Below are 18,536 nucleotides of genomic sequence, written 5' to 3' on the forward strand. Positions count from 1 at the left end.
TGATAGTATCGGAAATACCAGCTCACACGTGAGGGAGAGTATTGAGAAGTCCCACATCGCTTAGGAACAAATTCATCCTGAGTTTTATAAAGAGTTACTCTACTCTTCTTATTAGGCATTTTTAGGAGAGAAATGAGTATTTCTATAAGATACCCCATCTTTGAATCCATCAACCCCAAACTCTGACCATCTCTCCACAACTTCTAAGCCTGCATTCATTTCAAATCAGTTAGAAATTAAGTGTCATTTAGTTTATAAATTATAATATAGATCCTTTTTAATTGACTGGCCAAATTGGATGGTCCAATTCTGGAAATAGATAGCACATCATGTGGGCTCTACAACTTTTAATGCACTAGCAACATGATTTTTTAGCAATGTCAACAACACATGCGCATTTAAAGTTGTGCCTATTTATTGGATCGTTCAATTAAGTGTGAAACTCTATATGATAAGGATAAAGGTAAGTGGTGTATGAGATCCCACATTGTTTAAGAATGTTAAGTTTTTGCTCTTTATAAGATTCTAATAGAATTCCAATTACATCATTGACTAGTCTTTTTAAAATATAGATCATGTAGTTTAGACCTTCCATTTAAACATAACACTAAGACAATTAGAGAAGATCCTTATTTATAAATTATTACTATAAAAACATGAAAACGTATTAGGGTGTAAAAGTTATACACATATCTAAGAAGATTAAGTGATCCATGATTATAAAAGTCTATATTATTCTTCCCACTCACAATCTCAAGAAGCAATACTCCAAAGCTAAACACATCAGACTTTATTGAATGCAAACCCTCCATAGCATATTTGAGAGACATGTGGATGCTGGATTTCAAAATTTAATAAAAAATTCTATATGCAGTCATCTTTGTATACTCTTTTGTATATTTTGTTAATGTGATTGGTTGTATATTAAAAAAAATTGATGCAACCAATCACATCAGTAGAGTGCGCAAAAGTAACTGTATGTAGCATTATTCAAATTTAGTACTTAGTATATTTGGGTGGCACTTGCAAATATGGGATGCATGTTGGATAGATTAAATACTTACAAAGTTACAACAATTCGATTCGTGATTGCTTGTATTTCATTATCTCCAATTATTCGAACCATGCCAAAATATGATATTTTCAGGTTCATTTCATTGCCATATGTTTTGTGTAAAACGCCTATGTTCTTGTTGCAAATTTATTTATTTGTATTTAGTTTATCCCTAAGCAGGGGAGCAACAGCTAGTCGTCGTGGCAAAGTTGTTCTTGCTTTTGAAGAAAATGGTAATTCAAAAATTTTGGTTAGATATGATAAATCAATTCCAGATAGCAACAATCTCGGTCGCCTTTGTGAAGATGACCAAATAGATAAGCTATTGAAAGTGCTAGGTTATCGCCTGTAATGCTTTGGAAAAGTTTTTGTTTGGAATAGACTTGAGCGCCGATCAAAGTTGAACAACCCCAACCCAATTCCAGATAGCAACAATCTCGGTTGCCTTTGTGAAGATGACCAAATAGATAAGCTATTGAAAGTGCTAGGTTATCGCCTGTAATGCTTTGGAAAAGTTTTTGTTTGGAATAGACTTGCGAGCCGATCAAAGTTGAACAACCCCAACCCCCCCCCCCCCCCCTCCCAATTCCAGATAGCAACAATCTCGGTCGCCTTTGTGAAGATGACCAAATAGATAAGCTATTGAAAGTGCTAGGTTATCGCCTTTAATGCGTTGGAAAAGTTTTTGTTTGGAATAGGCTTGAGCGCCGATCAAAGTTGAACAACCCCAACCCCCCCCCCCTCCCCCCTCTTCTTTTTTTTTTTTTTTGAATTTTTTTTAACAAAGAATTGAAGATTTTAAATTTTAAATTTTCATTTAAAAAATTAAATCATATGTCATCAAGTTATCAAATTTTTTATAATACGTTTTTGAGTCTTAACTTTCACACCTTGTATAAGACTTGCATTTATCATTTTGAGCCCTGTGTTTCTCAAAAAATATAATTCTTAAGGCCCCCCCCCGCCCCCCCCCGGGCGGCTGCGAGGAAAAAAAAAAAACCCACTCCCTTCATCTCTATTAGGTTTTAAATTTAAATAATTTTTAATGATTTTTCTTTGTTTTAATTTTTTTATCATTATTTCTTGATTTCTTTAATTGCATGAGATTAATTTTATTCATTTTTCATTACATATTACATATATGCAGGGAAAAGCAGACAAAAGCCAAGATCAAAATATTGAGGGCTAAAATTTTTGGATTGAAACAAGTTGCTCGGTTGGCTTGTAGTACTGCCATTAGTAGACAAAAAATAAGCCAGGAAAAAAGAAGAAGAAGAGGAAGAGAGAGAGAGAGAGAGAGAGATGCCTAAAGAAAACAGTTGTTTCACCAAAATTCATTAGCAAAAAAAATGCGTAAATAATTTATAAACTTAAATATGTGTACAATTACTTTGGAGGAAATTAATGAACAGAAAGTGTGAAAACTTTTATATATTATTTCTTTTTTTTAAAATAGCTTTGAAACCAAAAATTTAAGTAAATATATTTACTTTTTTGTCTAAGTATTTCCTTTAAATTATCGAAGTTTTATTATTTGATAGAGACTTTATAAAAAAAAAAATGATCAAAATATAAATAAAATAATATGACTAATTGAACTTCAATCAGGATGAAATAATTTGAGAATACAAGGTCGTTATTGTGGAAAAAGGTAGCGGCAAAGCCTAGAAGGAAAACAAAGTGATAGGTAGCTGAGGTCAATTGTTGCCACAGGAAATAAAATCGTGCTTATGTGACTATGTCCCACTCGGGCTAGGCCGAGTCTATACCGAAAGCGCTCCACACGTTAACCCCCTTTACGCTCCCTCCATGGGCTGCGTAAAAGATAAGAGGCATTGGGACCAGGCAAGCAAAAGCTAAAGGCCCAGGCCTGGAGACAGACAGATCTAAGGTAACGGGGGCGTGACATTCCTAACACCATCCCACACAAGCACGTAATGATAGCATCACGTCGTCGAAAGACGAGCGTGTCTACTGGCAGAGGGCACTGTAAACTGACCTGTCCCCGATAGTATGCAGTGTGCACGACACAACCACTTGCCACTAACAAAAGCACGCTGAAAGCAGCCGCGCCCACCAACCCGCCTTTGTGGACTCAATAAAGAACGAGATTGCATTGAACACGAACGCGCTAGTAATAACGTTGTGGAGACGGCATAAATTAGGTCGGTGCCTAATTGTCTTGGAAGAAAATATCTTATGACATTATTTTTAATTATTATAATTCTATAACTTTTTAAGTTTTTTATTTTTCAATTACTAATTATAATAAATTAAACAAAAAAAAAGATGAAGTATATTATAAAAAACAATATAATTAAAAAAATGAATGATAAATAAATTTTTAAAAAAAATAATGAATAATGCTACTCATAATCTTAATTCGAGTGTTCCAAATTTTTATATAAATGATCAAATTCATGGTCGAAAAATTGAATATAGCAGCTCAACAATTTGGAGAATTATATACACAAGCATATATATGTTATTAGAAGCGTTGTGAGTTGTGTGTTAGGTATCTTTAATGTTTTTATTAATTGTTATTCACTAAGAAATAAAAATTCTTGATTTGTAAAATAAATTTGAAATTTGAAATCTTCAAAATCAAATATTACTGTAAATTGTGTGAATAAAGTGTTTTATACACTATACACACCATTGACATGACAGGAAATGAATCAATTAATAACTTCAGAAATAGAAATGAACATGCCGTTTATTACTCGATTTGTGAAGCATCAAGCTCATGGTTCGAGCCTACACAACTTGTAGAAATTATTATTGCCGTTTGTGGTGGCTGAAGACTTGAATAAAAAGGCAATATCTACCTCAATAGTTATATGTATATCACCATGTACTTATTGTATTGTATACTCTTCATCTCAAATAAAAGAATCGGTTCCAAAAAGAGAATTACTACGTACGTACAAAGTTCCTAGCCAACTGCATGAGAAATTACAATACTCTCTGTCTGTGTTGATCTGCAGCATGCTTGAACTCTCCTTGTGATCCAGAAATTACTTTCTGTAAGCAGCTTTGCCTATTAGCTTGCACAGTTAATTAGTAAACCAAACAGTAGTATTCATCGAGCTTCCATTACCGAAAAATTTACACTGTTTATTGAGCAATTTTTTGCCAAGTTAATTGTTACTGATATGGGAAGGGGGAGAATAAAAAAGGAAATGGGGGAAAATAACAAAATTACTGATATGCCATGAGTGTTAACTTAATTACAAAAATACCATCCCATCATTCCTATGTGTAATTTCAGACCAGAATATACATTCCGGTCAGAACGTTGGAATCCGTCGGAATGGACCGAAACAAGCTGAAATGACCAGAATTGTGAGCGGTACGAAACATATAGGTACACAATTTCAGCTACTGTTCCGAAATGACAAATTCCGACCATTCCAGTCGAAACGGAACGAAATTCAAAATTTTGTCCCAAACACCATTATTTTGAGTTATAAAAGAATTTTTAAAAGTAAGGTCACAAACTGATATGATTTGTTGTGATATACTTTATTTTACAATAAAAATAATTTAAATCGCATCAATTTGTAAACTTTATTTTAATAAGATATCTTTGTGAATCGGTCAATCGTCCTATTTTACAATTCATTTTACTATGGATTAATGTGATAGTAATTATCTTTTTGTAACTTTAAAATTGTCATGACTTTTTATTTTTATACAAAGTTGTAAAAGAATTATAAAAAAGAAAATAATTTATACAAGGCCAAGGAGTGTGAAGTAATTAATCTTGCAAAAAGTGAAAAAAAGGTACTTAGCGGGTAATGAGACAAGCATAATATAGAGTAATTCAAATATTGATTCTCTAGACTTGACTAACCCAAATTGGACGGTCCAATAATTCTAAAGACAACCCTATACTAGTCAATAGTCAAGAGTCCAAATATTTTACGAAAAGTCAATTGGACCAAAACATCTACGGCGCAAGGAAAAACTCCATGACAGCTGCGTATATTCTTTGTGGACCCAATGGGAACGTGTATTTAACGAACATATATTATAGGTTGTGGTCTAATTGTCCTGGACAGAATGTCTTGTGACATTATTTTTTTTTTCTCAAAAACACATTATGTTTATAATAAAATTGTATAGTTTCTTAAATTTGTTATTCTTCGATTACTAATTATAATAAATTAAATATAAAAAATAAGATGAAGTGTTTTATAAGAAATAATATTAAGTGTTCAAGTACAACTTTCACATTATTTAAATGGTAATATTTAATTTAAAAATTTTAAATTTTAAAATCTCAAATCAAATTATGTCATAGAAACACTTTATTATAGGTGTTACATGCAGTAACTTATAATTAACTCTGTTCCCTTACAAATTATTTTAAACTTAAATGATTAATCTCGTGATCACAAATTGAATAATGTGACTAAATAAAATATCTTGAACAAAATATCTTATGACATTATTTTTAATTATGTTTATAATATAATTCTATAACTTTTTAAGTTTGTCATTTTTCAATTACTAATTATAATAAATTAAACAAAAAAAAAGATGAAGTATATTATAAAAAAAAATATAATTAAAAAAATGAATGATAAATAAATAGAAGCGTTGTGAATTGTGTGGTAGGTATCTTTAATGTTTTTATTAATTGTTATTCACTAAGAAATAAAAATTCTTGATTTGTAAAATAAGTTTGAAATTTGAAATCTTCAAAATCAAATATTTCTGTGTAAATTGTGTGAATAAAGTGTTTTATACACCATACGCACCATTGACATGGTAGGAAAGGAATCAATTAACAACTTCAGAAATAGACATGAACAACATGCCGTTTATTACTCGATCTGTGAAGCATCAAGCTGATGGTTCGAGCCTACACAACTTGTAGAAATTATTATTGCCCTTTGTCGTGGCTGAAGACTTGAATAAAAAGGCAATATCTACCTCAATATATAGTTATATGTATATCACCATGTACTTATTGTATTGTATACTCTACATCTCAAATAAAAGAATCGGCTCCAAAAGAGAATTACTACGTACGTACGAAGTTCCTAGCCGACTTCATGAAAAATTACAATAGTCTCTGTCTGTGCTCTGCAACATGCTTGAGCCCTCCTTGTGATCCAGAAATTACTTTATGTAAGAAGCTTTGCCTATTAGCTTGCACTAGTTTGCACAGTTAATTAGTAAACCAAACAGTACCAGTACTCATCGAGCCTCCATTACTGAAAAAGTTACAGTGTTTATCGAGCAATTTTCTGCCAAGTTAATTGTTGGATTTCGGCCTGCTGTAAAAGCAGGTTGCTTGGGTGTAAGCAGAGGTACATGTTCATTGCTGATCATTGAGACCACATCAAGCATGCTAGGTCGATCAGCTGGATTTTCTTGAACGCAAAGTAGCCCGATGTTAATGTATCTCACCAGAGTAGAAGTGGAAGTTGGATACCCTATCGTTGAATCCATCAACTCCAAGCTTTGATCATCTCTCCACAACTCCCAAGCCCGTATTCATTACAAGTCAATGTAAATTCCATTAAAAATTAAGAGTAATTCAGCTTATAACTTACAAAATAGATTCTCTACAATTGCCTGACCAAATTGGATGGTCTGATTCTAGAGATAGATAGCACATCATGTGGGCTCTACAACTTTTAATGAAAGCATTGTAGGATTTTCAAGCAATGTTGACCACACATGCGCATTTAAAATTGTGTCTATCTCTTTCAGCATTGGATCATCCAATACATTTGGACAATTAAAGAGGATTCTAATTTATAAATTATTAATGTAAAGACAGGGAAGACCTAATAGGGTATAAAAGCTACACACATATCTAAGAAGGTTGTGTGACCCGTGGTTATAAAATCCTGTGTTCTTCTTCCCACTCACAATCTCGAGTAGCAATACTCCAAAGCTAAACATATCAGACTTTATCGAATACAGACATTCCACGGCATATTCGGGAGACATGTAGCCGCTGCATTCCAAAATTCAGTGCTTAGTAGTTTGCTACGTAAATTTAGGTGGCACTTGCAAATATAGGATGCATGTGGAATGGATTGCATACTTACAAAGTTCCAACAATCCGATTTGTGTTTGCTTGTATTTCATTATCTCCAACTATTCGAGCCATGCCAAAATCTGATATTTTAGGGTTCATTTCACTATCCAAGAGAATGTTACTGGGTTTCATATCTCTATGTATAATTCTTAATCTTGAATACTGATGAAGATAGAGAAGTCCTTGAGCAATCCCTTCAATAATGTGAATGCGTGTCCCCCAATCCAACATTTTTTTCTTAGCTGGATCTGTTTAAATGATGCCACAAAGGAAATCAGCATTCAAGAACCTAGAATTATATATATATATGTATATATGTACACGTGTGTGTGTGTGTGTGTGAATACTGTTTATACATATGTATGTATATAATAAGCGTCAAGATGACTAAATAAGGACGCACCAAAAAGGTAGAAATCCACACTTTATTGGACATGTACTCGTATATTAGTATTTTCTCATCTCCTTCAATACAGGAACCCAAGAGTTTGACAAGATTTCTATGTTGAAGTTTTGCAATTAGTGTTGTCTCATTTCTAAATTCCTCAAGCCCCTGTCCAGATCTTTTTGAAAGCATTTTCACTGCAATTTCCTGCCCCTTAAGTAACGTCCCCTGTGAAAGAGAACCATAAACTCTTTAAACTTCCTTCAAAGTTTACCGTATTTTTTTAAGCACATTCATTTAGCAGAATGGAACATACATACCTTGTAGACTGGTCCAAAAACTCCTTCTCCAAGCTTATTTGCAGTTGAGAAATTATCGGTTGCAGCTAATATGCTTTCATAACTGAATAGCGGTAACTCAACATCCTTCTTTCCTCTTTTCTTATCATTATCTTGGCTGTTTGTTCCATCACCGATTGCATGAATTTCAGTACTAAGATCAAACAACATTAGATCATTGCTTGAAGCTGCCGTCTCTCCTGTTTTGCACAGAATGATGCGACTGTTGTCATTTTAATGGAGAATCATGTGTTTGCTCTGATAAAATCAATTAAAGAAGTTTCGGAATATGCTGCAGAGACTTGCGGGATTTCTCTTGGAAACTTGGTTCAGATGATTTCAAAAGCACGAAGTATATCTTCACCAATGGACGAGACAATACGTTGAGAAACACTCCTAAGAACCAGCAAATGTCTCAGGTTTCTTGTCCTAGATTTTGGTTGAGCATTTTGTTGTTGCTAGTGATCCAGTCACCCATAAACAAAAAATAAAAAATTGGAACTTTTTGAAGATTTGTATGTAATGTTAGAACTTACCTTTGTGTTTGAGCTTTCTCTTGATTGAGAAACAAACGGATAGGCATAAGATTAACCCTGTTGCAGCTACCAGCACAGCTAAAATCACCCACACTTTCCATTTGGTTCCTGATTATGATGATAAGATTGACCATTAGCTCTATCAGAACAGAATGACATTTCGATTCAGTAAGAAGATAATGTAAACTTATGTAGGTTTCATCTTTTTCATCCTGCCTTTGGTACTAATTTGGCGCTCATCAGCAGATAGTCTGAGATATATATCTTGTCCAACCTTTCCACCATCCGAGGGTCGTCGCATGTTCAAAAGAGCTCCTTCCCATATCAGGCACCCGCTGCTGTTATGAGTATAAGCTGTGCAAGAACAATTATTCATTCAAACTAATTTACATCTCCGGGCACTCATTGCCGAATATGCTTTCCAATTATTTGGCAATGTGATGTTGGGTATTTTTTGGAACAAATCATTTTTGGCATTACGATTTTCACATTGCAAAGGGTGTCTCCTCAAACAACCACCGGACCAGTCGTTTAGTCTGGTCTGATTATCTGAAAATGGTTCAAAACCTTTTGGACAATCGCAAGACTTAATTGTATTATCATGATATATACCAAATGGACCACACAAAGCATAGACATCAGATCGGAATTTTGGTTGACCCCAAAATAGAAACCACGGCTGATCGGACTCATCGGACTCAACGGAGGACAGCCACGAAAGTTGCTGGATCTGTCCGGTAGAAGAAACCAAACACATCGCCATGATAGAAGCATTATAAAGAGAGTAAGTGAAATAGGTTTCATTTTCGTTTGAGTAGAAATTGTAGTTATATATATAATTCCTCCTCATCTCAGGAATAGAGGCCAAATTGTTTCCATTCCAAACTCCAGTACTCCAATAAACTTGGGACCTGTTCCACACCAAGATATATTCACTGCTTCCATTTGGGTTTATCCTCAACGATAATGAGAACAGACCCGGTGATGGATCTTCTGAATTTTTCCATGAAATAAGTCGCTTCGGTACTTTTCCAGCTTTATCGATCCCAAGCTCTCCACCTGGCAGCCATGTATAAGTTGGGTGGTCGAAACTCTCCCAAAATAGAGTAGAAGGGTCCGATCTATCAATTAAAACAAGATTTCCATCATAAAGTAGTGCTGCTTCAGTTGAATTTGAGGGAAGATTCTGCAAACTTGTGGACCAAAATGGTTTCTTGGAGGAAGCTTCAAGAAGGACAAGATTGCCATCCTCTGAGTATTCGAGTCTTGAAGTATAAGGGTCGGACAAATGGTTCTCTCTATTTGCTACCCAAACAATCCTCTGGCCCACTAAGCGTTTAAACCATATCCCCAGGTAGTATTTTGGAGGAGTACCTCTTTGGAAGAATCCAAGTTCGAATTTGCCGCCATTAGATGAGATGCTGTCGGTATTTATCGCCGAAAGGGGCTGACCTTTCGAAAGGGTATCATCTGCATTAATGGAGAAGCATGCTCTGAGGAATACAATCAGAACAAATAATAGGAATGGCCTGGTACCATCAAAACCCATATCCCTAACTAACATGCGGTTAGCACCGCAAATTGTAGTTACAGAAAGATGCCTTGAGAATGAGGATGCTGGAAATAATCGAGTTTTCAAGAAAACTTTTGGAGTAGGAGTAAATTAAAAATAACTTAGAAAAGTTAAAATGATTATGCATCTTTCTTTTTCTAACTAAGAAATAATCTTTATTAGAAAAAATAATACATGAGGAGGGGGTGTAGTTCTCCAACAAATACCCCGTAACAATGACAACAATACAAAGTGGTGGATAAAAAAAAAAACAAAAAAGTTTTTTCGATTGATTTCTTGGTCTTCATCCATGTTCTACAAAAAAGACGCCGTCTTAAAATATGATAATAAGTTGTTTGTAAAAAAATTGCGAACAATGGAACCATCACCAGTGGTGGTGGAACTTTCGCTGAAAACGGTGAGAGTGGCGGGTGCACTATTATTAGTTGCTTTGAGATGATTTTTAGAGAAATCTAAAGTCTCTTCTTCAAGATCATCGGTTAGAAAAACGATAACATAGTATAAAACACGACATTAGGTGGATTGATCTATGACCGGTGATCATCTACATTCTCGCGCTCTAGTAATGGCGCGTGGCTGCCACGCGCTAGTAGAATGGAGACAGGGTGGCATAGATCTTGAAAATCTCGGCGAGATGAAGCTGCTGGTATGGCACATATAGCCATCGAAGGCGTCAGAGCGCGATTGAGCATAAAGGCCACGTGCGGCAACAAGCCGCAAATGAGGTCAATGCGCCGATCATTTCAGTGCAACTCCGCTTCATCCCAGTAGATTGGCGACTATTGGATGGGATGATATGGTGCGTGTAGGCGGATGGCGGCTAAAGAGCAGCAAAACTAACCAAAACCGAACCGTTGGAAGGAGGAAAGAAAAAATACTACATTGAAAATGTATACACAATGCGAAAATGGAAAGGAGGACTATCTCTCTCTAAAAGCATTGGACGGGTTAGATGTTAGCAATTCAAACACTTCAAAATGATTATACGTTTAACTTGGAAGGTTTGATATTAAAATTATCTTTATTTATCTCATCTTATCTAATTATTATAATTTTTTAAAATTTTTAAATAAAATATATTAAACAATTCAATTTTTTTAAATTTCAAAATAAAAATAATATTAAAGAATAATATTCTATTAATATTTTATTTAAATTTTAACTTTTATCTCAATTTCTTTGGTCTCAACTGTTCCAAACTTAAAACTTAAATGCACATTATTAGGTTAAGTTTAGATAGTGAGTTAAGATGAGATGAGTTGGATGAAAATTGAATAAAATTTTATTTTTTAATATTATTATTATCTTGAAATTTAATAAAATAAAATTATTTATTATTTTATGTAAAAATTTATAAAAGTTATAATTATTAAAAAGGAGGAGATGAGATGGATTGTTTTCAAACTGTGTATTATTAGACAGGTCGTAATTCGAGTAGGGTTGTAATCGATGACGTTTGACGGTTAGTTTACGCTGGTTAGAGCATTTAGAATATTTAATAATTTTATAAATAATAATAAAATAATTTATAAATAATTTCAGTTAAAATATTTTATTAGATTTTGAAAAAAAATATAAAAAAGTTAAATTAAAATATTATAAAGTTAAAAAATTATTTGAATATATTTTTTAATTTTAATTTTATTTGAAAATTTGAAAAATTGTATTATTTTTATATTTTATTGGAAAGTATGTGAAAGATTTATTGGATTTTGTGTTTTGATAATGATTAGATAAAAAAATTTAAAATTTAAAAATATTTTAAATTTGAGTGATGTTTACGAATGAAATTATGAGATATTTTGAAAATACCTCATTGCCAAAATAAAGCCTAAACTCTACTGAGTTAATTTTGGATTTAAATATGTTCATTTGTGAATATAAATTCATCTTAATTATTAACAACTCAAATTGAGATCTAACTTAGATTTTGTAAAATCATCATTTATTTAAAAATTTTAAACTGCTGATAATATGTAAATTTTAATTATTTCTATTATATTCTTAGCATTCTCACTTACATGTGGCCCAAACTCATTTTCAAACATTTTCTTCAGTTAAATATGATAGACTGTAGAGTCTAAGTTTTATTTGAAATCGTTATTTATTCTAAAAACTTAAAAGAAATAATTAGATTTAATTATTGATATTATATTTTGAACAATTTTAATATAAACAAGTTGAGTTTAATCAACCATAGCTCACCTAAATTTTACTCATTTATAGTTCTAATTCTATGTTCTTAAACTAAAATTTCATTGTCAACACACGATGTTATGTTCTTTCTTTTTCCCAAATAATGATGCAAATACCATTATTTTAAGATATGCTTGATTTATAAAAAAATTTGTGAAAGTAATGTCACAAACTGATATGATTTATTGTGATATATTAGATTTATTTTATAATAAAAATAATTTAAATCGCATCAATTTACAAACTTTATTTTAATGAGATATCTTTGTGAACCTGTCAATCCTCTAGTTTTACAGTTCATTTTACTATGGATTAATGTGATAATACCACTTGATTGAAAAAAAACTAAGTTATCTTTTTGTAACTTTAAAATTGTCATGACTTTTTATTCTTATATAAAGTTGTAAAAGAATTATAAAAAAGAAAATAATTTATGTAGAGTAATTCAAATATTGATTCTCTAGACTTGACTAACCCAAATTGGACGGTTCAAAAATTCTAAAGACAACTCTATAACACTCATTAGTCAAGAGTCCAAATATTTTTACGAAAAGTCATGAATTGGACCAAAACATGTAAGGCGCAAGGAAAAATCTCCGTGACAGCCGCGTAAATTCTTTGTGGACACAATGGAACGTGTATTTAACGAACATATATTATAGAGTAGTGCTAGGTTGCTTCTAGCACAAATTTATTTTTTTATTTTATTTTTTATTTTTTTAATCTATTTAAATATATTTTTTTTAAAATAATATCTCAACATACTAAAAGTCATTTTTTTAATCATTAAATAAAAGAAATTAAATACATGAATGGTCAACGTAAGAGAACAAACTCAAGCGGCATATTAGCATTCTCCTATATTATAGGTGACGGTCTAATTGTCTTAGACAGAATATCTTGTGACATTGTTTTTTCTCAAAAACACATTATGTTTATAATATAATTGTATAGTTTCTTAAATTTGTTATTCTTCGATTACTAATTATAATAAATTAAATATATAAAAATAAAAAATGAAGTGTTTTATAAGAAATAATATTAAGTGTTCAAGTATAACATCCACATTATTTAAATAGTAACATTTAGTTTGTAAAATATGGCCATAGAAACCTGTGACTTGCCATTTGAAAGAGTCAGATGGGTGATTTACCAGTACTGAGATGTGCCAGTTAGTGTAATTAAGCACCTCTACCATTCCATTATCATTCCACAATAAGGCTATACCCTCACTTCTACCTCTGCTGTCTACACTGAAATAACTATCCAAACCCAGTCTTGTCTTAATTCTTTCCATTTTGCCTCGTGAGCATTTGGTTTATGTGAGAAAAACCAAATGGGGCTGCTTTGTTTTCACCAAAAGGTGTAGTTCCTGGACTGTACGAGGGTTCCCAAGCCCTCTACAGTTCCAGCTCAAGCAGTTCATTTGGGAAGGTGGGGCTGCACTGCAGCCTCCACCAATGTAGTTTGAGTTGAAATCATGTCTTGTTGGAGCAGAATTTTCTGTTTCTTATGGGCCATGTTTGCACGGGTGTTAACCCTTCCATTAAAAGTCCTCTTTGTTTTGGTGACCAAAGGGGGATCATTGGTTGTGTTTGTAACTTCAGAGAGGGGGGATGAGAAGGATCGAGCTTTCCTCTTCCATGTTTTGCCTGTGACAGGCTGGCAGGAGGAGTTTTCTTTATTCTTAGGGTATTCTTGGGAGTGTTGGCCCCTTTGTTTGACTTTTGTAGACCATTTGAAGGAGTAGTCTCAAAAATAAGCATTACTACATCATCAACAGGAGGGGCTATAGGGTGTAAGGGTATGGGCTAATCACGAAGTGTGGGTGGATCCTTTGAAATTCTAACATGAGCTAGAGTATGGGGTTCATGTAAGGAGTATATCACGTGATCTCTAAGACCAAGAGGGTTACCTGATTCTGACATCTTCAGGCCTTCCTCGGTATGGGTCGCACCTTCATGGTCCTAGTTGACTCCCTTAATTCCTCCTGCCACTGTTAGGGTAGGTGCCTCAGCTGCTGACTTTGACATGGCCTCACCATGACAGGGGCTGCAGTCTCCTTCCTCCTCTGTGCTTCTTCTCCAAGATGAACTACTGTGCTCTTGGTCCATTGATCCACCGTACTTCTTGAGAAAAACTCTTTTAGCTGAAAACAGACTAGCTCGAAGCCATTGCCCATATTGCTCCTTTGCTTGATGCTCTGATGGCCTTTCTGTTCAGCTCCCTTTTGCATGTAGTAGGCACCCACATTTGAAACAAAACATGGAAAATCTTTCGTATTTGAAAGAGAGCCAGTACTGTTTGCTGCCAATCTTCAAGAAACGGCCTCTTGGGAGAGGCTTAGTGATGTTGATTTCAGACTTAATCCTTAAGAAACAACCCCATCCATAACTCTCTGTATAGACTTCCACTTCAAGGACTTTGCCTAGACCAATCCCCACTATTAAACCAACTTCTTTGTTCATACCAGCGAAATGGAGGTTATGAACTTGAACCCAGAAAGGTTCAGAGTGGAACTATAGTTGAGCAAGGGATAGAGTTCCCTCAAATTCTTTCATGCAGACGAGATGTCGGTCAAAAGACCATGGCCTTCCGAGCAGAACCTTTTGCTTGTCTGAGTATAGTTGGAACTCAATGAGGAACTGGTTTGCTCCTAGTTCTTTGAATGTGATCCATCCCTCAGTGTTCCAAAGCTTGGACATAGTAGTTTTAAAAGCTTCTCTGTTTGCAATTCTGTCGTTGCAGATCATGCCAAGGAGACAAAGTTCTCCCTTAATGTTTGAGGATAAGACTGCTTCTTCTGGAAGAATAATGTCTTCTTGTTCTTCTTCTATAAGTTTTAGAGATTCCCAACGTCTTGTAAGATCTTCTGCCATAGTCCCAAACTCTCTACAGACTCACGCCTTAGAGACTAAAACCAGCACTTCCCAAAAACAGAAAGAGCTAAAGCAAAACCTCACCCTAACGAAATGAGAGGACTAGTGTCATACTATAGAAATTATAATATATTAAATCACTATAACAGTATAACTAATACTAATATATAGTTATACTATTGGTCTACTATTAATACTACTATATAGTTATACTTTTCACTATAATTAGTATTAATATATAGCTATACAGTATACTTATACAGTTGTACTAATACTATTAGTCTATTATATAGTCTAAGACTCTTAAGTCTAATATATGCTATATGGCTATAACTAATACTAATATTATTAATACTAATAATATAGAAAATAGTTATACTAACTGATTGATTCAACATAACTAATATTACTAATATAATATAGCTATACTAAATTATTAATAGTGTAATACAAGTACTATTATATAGTTATACTAATCGTAAATTCATAATAACTAAATCATTATAAGTTTATAACTATATATATTTATTATCAATGTATTATTATACTGTTTAATGTATAACTATTAACTATAATATATAGTACTAGTATATATTAATATATTAACATATTATAAGAGTTATGGTATAAATTATAATATATCATATATGTATAAATTTATAATGTATTAGTATAGTTAACTTAATATGTAATATGTTAGTATTAAATCGCTATAACTACATAGAGTATTAGTAATAAGAGTATTACTATTATTTAATAGGGTAATGATACACTTACCAATATTTTACCACTTGTAGTGTATTTATTTATTTTTTCTTTTAAGTATTTTTTTAACATCCTTAGTCATTAAGAAAAACTTTTAAAAATATATAATTTTAGTAATAGTCACTTGCTTAATCATTAAGTAAAAGAAAAATTTTTAAAAAAATTAAAAAATTAAAAAAAATGGTAAAAGAGTGGTAAAATAGTGGTAAGGCTATCATTGTTCTATTTAATATAGTATGACATAGAGTATTAATAAATATGTGGTGTTTGAAGAGATATAGTAATACTAATATATTACATATAGTATTACTATTATTAAATATAGTTATTAGTTATAGTATTAGTACTAGTGTATTATTAGTTATAGTAAATAAGTTAATAACTATTACTAATTTACTATATACAAATAGACTAATAGTATTAGCACATTACTAGTATATATATATATTAATATATATAATAGTATACTATATATATTAAATATATCACAATATAATTACATAAGTATTAAATAAAAATGTCATAGGATAAAAAAAATAAAAATAAAAAAGTCAATCGTGGACCGAATGGACCGACCGGACCATCTCGACCCTTAGGGAGTTTGGTCCGGTCCAGGGTGGGAAAACCCTAGACTGAACAGGTCCGGTCCGGTCCACAAAACCTCCCCGGACCGGACTGAACTCACCCCTAATTGCGATGTCCCAAAGCTTTAGGAGCTCTAGATCTCACTTTTTTTCCTCTGTTTTTTTAGTATGGCATCCCTACCATTGCAATGGGTAATGGGAAGCAATGGCAATGATCAATAGCCCATGATCAGGCCATAGAATTCAAGTTTATAAGACCTTGTGGTGGGAATTGGGAAAGACACCATTGAGTTTAGAATAGGAATTAAAATCCTAAAGGAGCATTACTAGCAACTACTAACACAATCAAGAGATACAATTTCTTGGACAAGACTACAATCTAACCAAACATGTATAATGATGGGGATTCACGAGAAGACAATATAGTAGTCAGAATTTACCTTCTCGGATTGTGTTTAAGACAATATAGTAGTTTAATAGAACAACTTGCTCGGATTTTGGTTAAGATAGGTCAAATGGATTATGATTTAGTTTCCTCGTTAGACTACAAACTGTTTTTTTTTTTAACCACCAAATCTTTAGCCCAAAAGATAGGCTCGATCTCTACAAGGTTAAAAAATTATTTTTTTGTTAATTTTTTCTGGGTTGTTTCTTGGTTCTTGTTTGTGTGATGGGTTCGTGTTGGAAGCTACATATTGGTTAGAAGCTCTTTGAGCTTAAAAAAGAAAATGCTAAGATTGACCTTGAATATTGAACAACATCATGTACAAGGCATGGACAATGCTTGTTACCCATTTCAATATGGTATGGGACCTCCGACTCTTGTCATCACTACAAGTTTTGCAACAAGCGCAAGAGTTGGTAGAGAGGATACACCCGATTGTAGGGAGACCAAAGCACCATGTACCTCCTCTAGGGTTTATGAGGAAAGTAAAGAGAATACACCAGATTCACAGCAACTCGATGATGGCACTACCTCAAATCCACAATCACCCCAAATGGATGGTGGTGATCTAATTGAGGAGCCACAGTCAGGGATGTAGTTTAATTCTTTTGAAGATTTGCTGAGTTATTATAAGGGATGTGGTAAGAGATGCGGGTTTTGGGTGATGACATAAAAAGGTGAAATGGGAGAGGATCAAAGTATCAGATATGTCACCCTTAGTTGTGCCTGTGGTGAGAAGGCCCGAAATAAGGGTTTCAATGTCGCCAATCCACGTCCGACAAGAAAAACGAACTGTAAGGCAAGGATTAATGCCTTAAAAGTTGAGTGAAAAATGCGGATCACAACAGTTCATAATGAGCATAATCACGGCCTCAGTCCACAGAAATCCCAGTTCTTTCAATGTAACAGAGAAGTGAGTGAGGACATAAAAAGAGTCATTGACACAAACGACTTAGCTGGCATCCAAATGATTAAGAGTTTTGGATCTCTTGTCATTGGTGTAGGTGGCTTCGAGAACCTCCCATTTTTGGAAAATGATTCTCGTAATTACATTAACAAAGTATGACATCTACGTCTCGGTGCAGGTGACACTGGAGCACTTCGAGATTATTTTTTGAGGATGCAGTACAAGGGTAACAGTTTTTTTACATCAATGGATTTAGACGATGACGGGAGACTAAAGAATGTTTTCTGGGCAGATCCATGCAGTAGGGCAGCCTACCAATATTTTGGTGATGTCGATATATTCGACACCACATACCTGATAAATAGATATGAGATGCCCTTTGCACCATTTGTTGGTGTAAATCACCACGGGCAATCAATTCTATTGGGAGCGGGGTTGATTTCCAGTGAGGAAACGGAGACTTTTACATAGTTATTCCAGACTTGGTTGTAGTGTATGGATGGTATAGCTCCAAAAGCTATTAATACTTATCAAGACAGAGCAATGAAAAATGCTATTGCTATTGTCTTTCCACAAAGTTGACATAGATTCTGCCTGTGGCATATACTGAAGAAAGTCCCCAAGAAGCTTGGGTCATATGCTACCTATAAAAGTGGACTAAAAAGTCACCTGATGAAATGTATGTACGACACTCAATTTGTTGAGGAGTTTGAGACATGTTGGGATGGTTACTTAACACATATGACTTACATGATAATGCCTGATTGAAAAGTTTATATGCTGAGCGTGAGCATTGGGTACTAGTATTCCTTA

The 18,536-nt window shown here is 33.5% G+C and overlaps 2 protein-coding genes and 1 pseudogene across 2 annotated transcripts; 1 reads left to right on the forward strand and 2 right to left on the reverse strand.

Moving 5' to 3' along the window:
* Window positions 1–6,580: 6,580 nt before the first annotated feature.
* Window positions 6,581–8,516, reverse strand: LOC122314032 (annotated as a pseudogene).
* A 234-nt stretch (window positions 8,517–8,750) lies between these two features.
* LOC122314027 (G-type lectin S-receptor-like serine/threonine-protein kinase At2g19130) lies at window positions 8,751–9,938 on the reverse strand. The gene has a single exon (XM_043129406.1). It carries the CDS (start codon window positions 9,936–9,938, stop codon window positions 8,751–8,753), a length of 1,188 nt encoding a protein of 395 aa, XP_042985340.1.
* Window positions 9,939–17,648: 7,710 nt separating this feature from the next.
* Window positions 17,649–18,194, forward strand: LOC122312777 (protein FAR1-RELATED SEQUENCE 8-like). Its single transcript, XM_043127430.1, has 2 exons — window positions 17,649–17,859; window positions 17,902–18,194. The coding sequence occupies exons 1-2, from the start codon at window positions 17,649–17,651 to the stop codon at window positions 18,192–18,194; spliced, it is 504 nt and encodes a 167-aa protein (XP_042983364.1).
* The last annotated feature ends 342 nt before the right edge of the window (window positions 18,195–18,536 follow it).

The sequence above is a fragment of the Carya illinoinensis genome, chromosome 6, assembly GCF_018687715.1.
Source record: "Carya illinoinensis cultivar Pawnee chromosome 6, C.illinoinensisPawnee_v1, whole genome shotgun sequence".
Taxonomy (NCBI): Eukaryota; Viridiplantae; Streptophyta; class Magnoliopsida; order Fagales; family Juglandaceae; genus Carya; species Carya illinoinensis.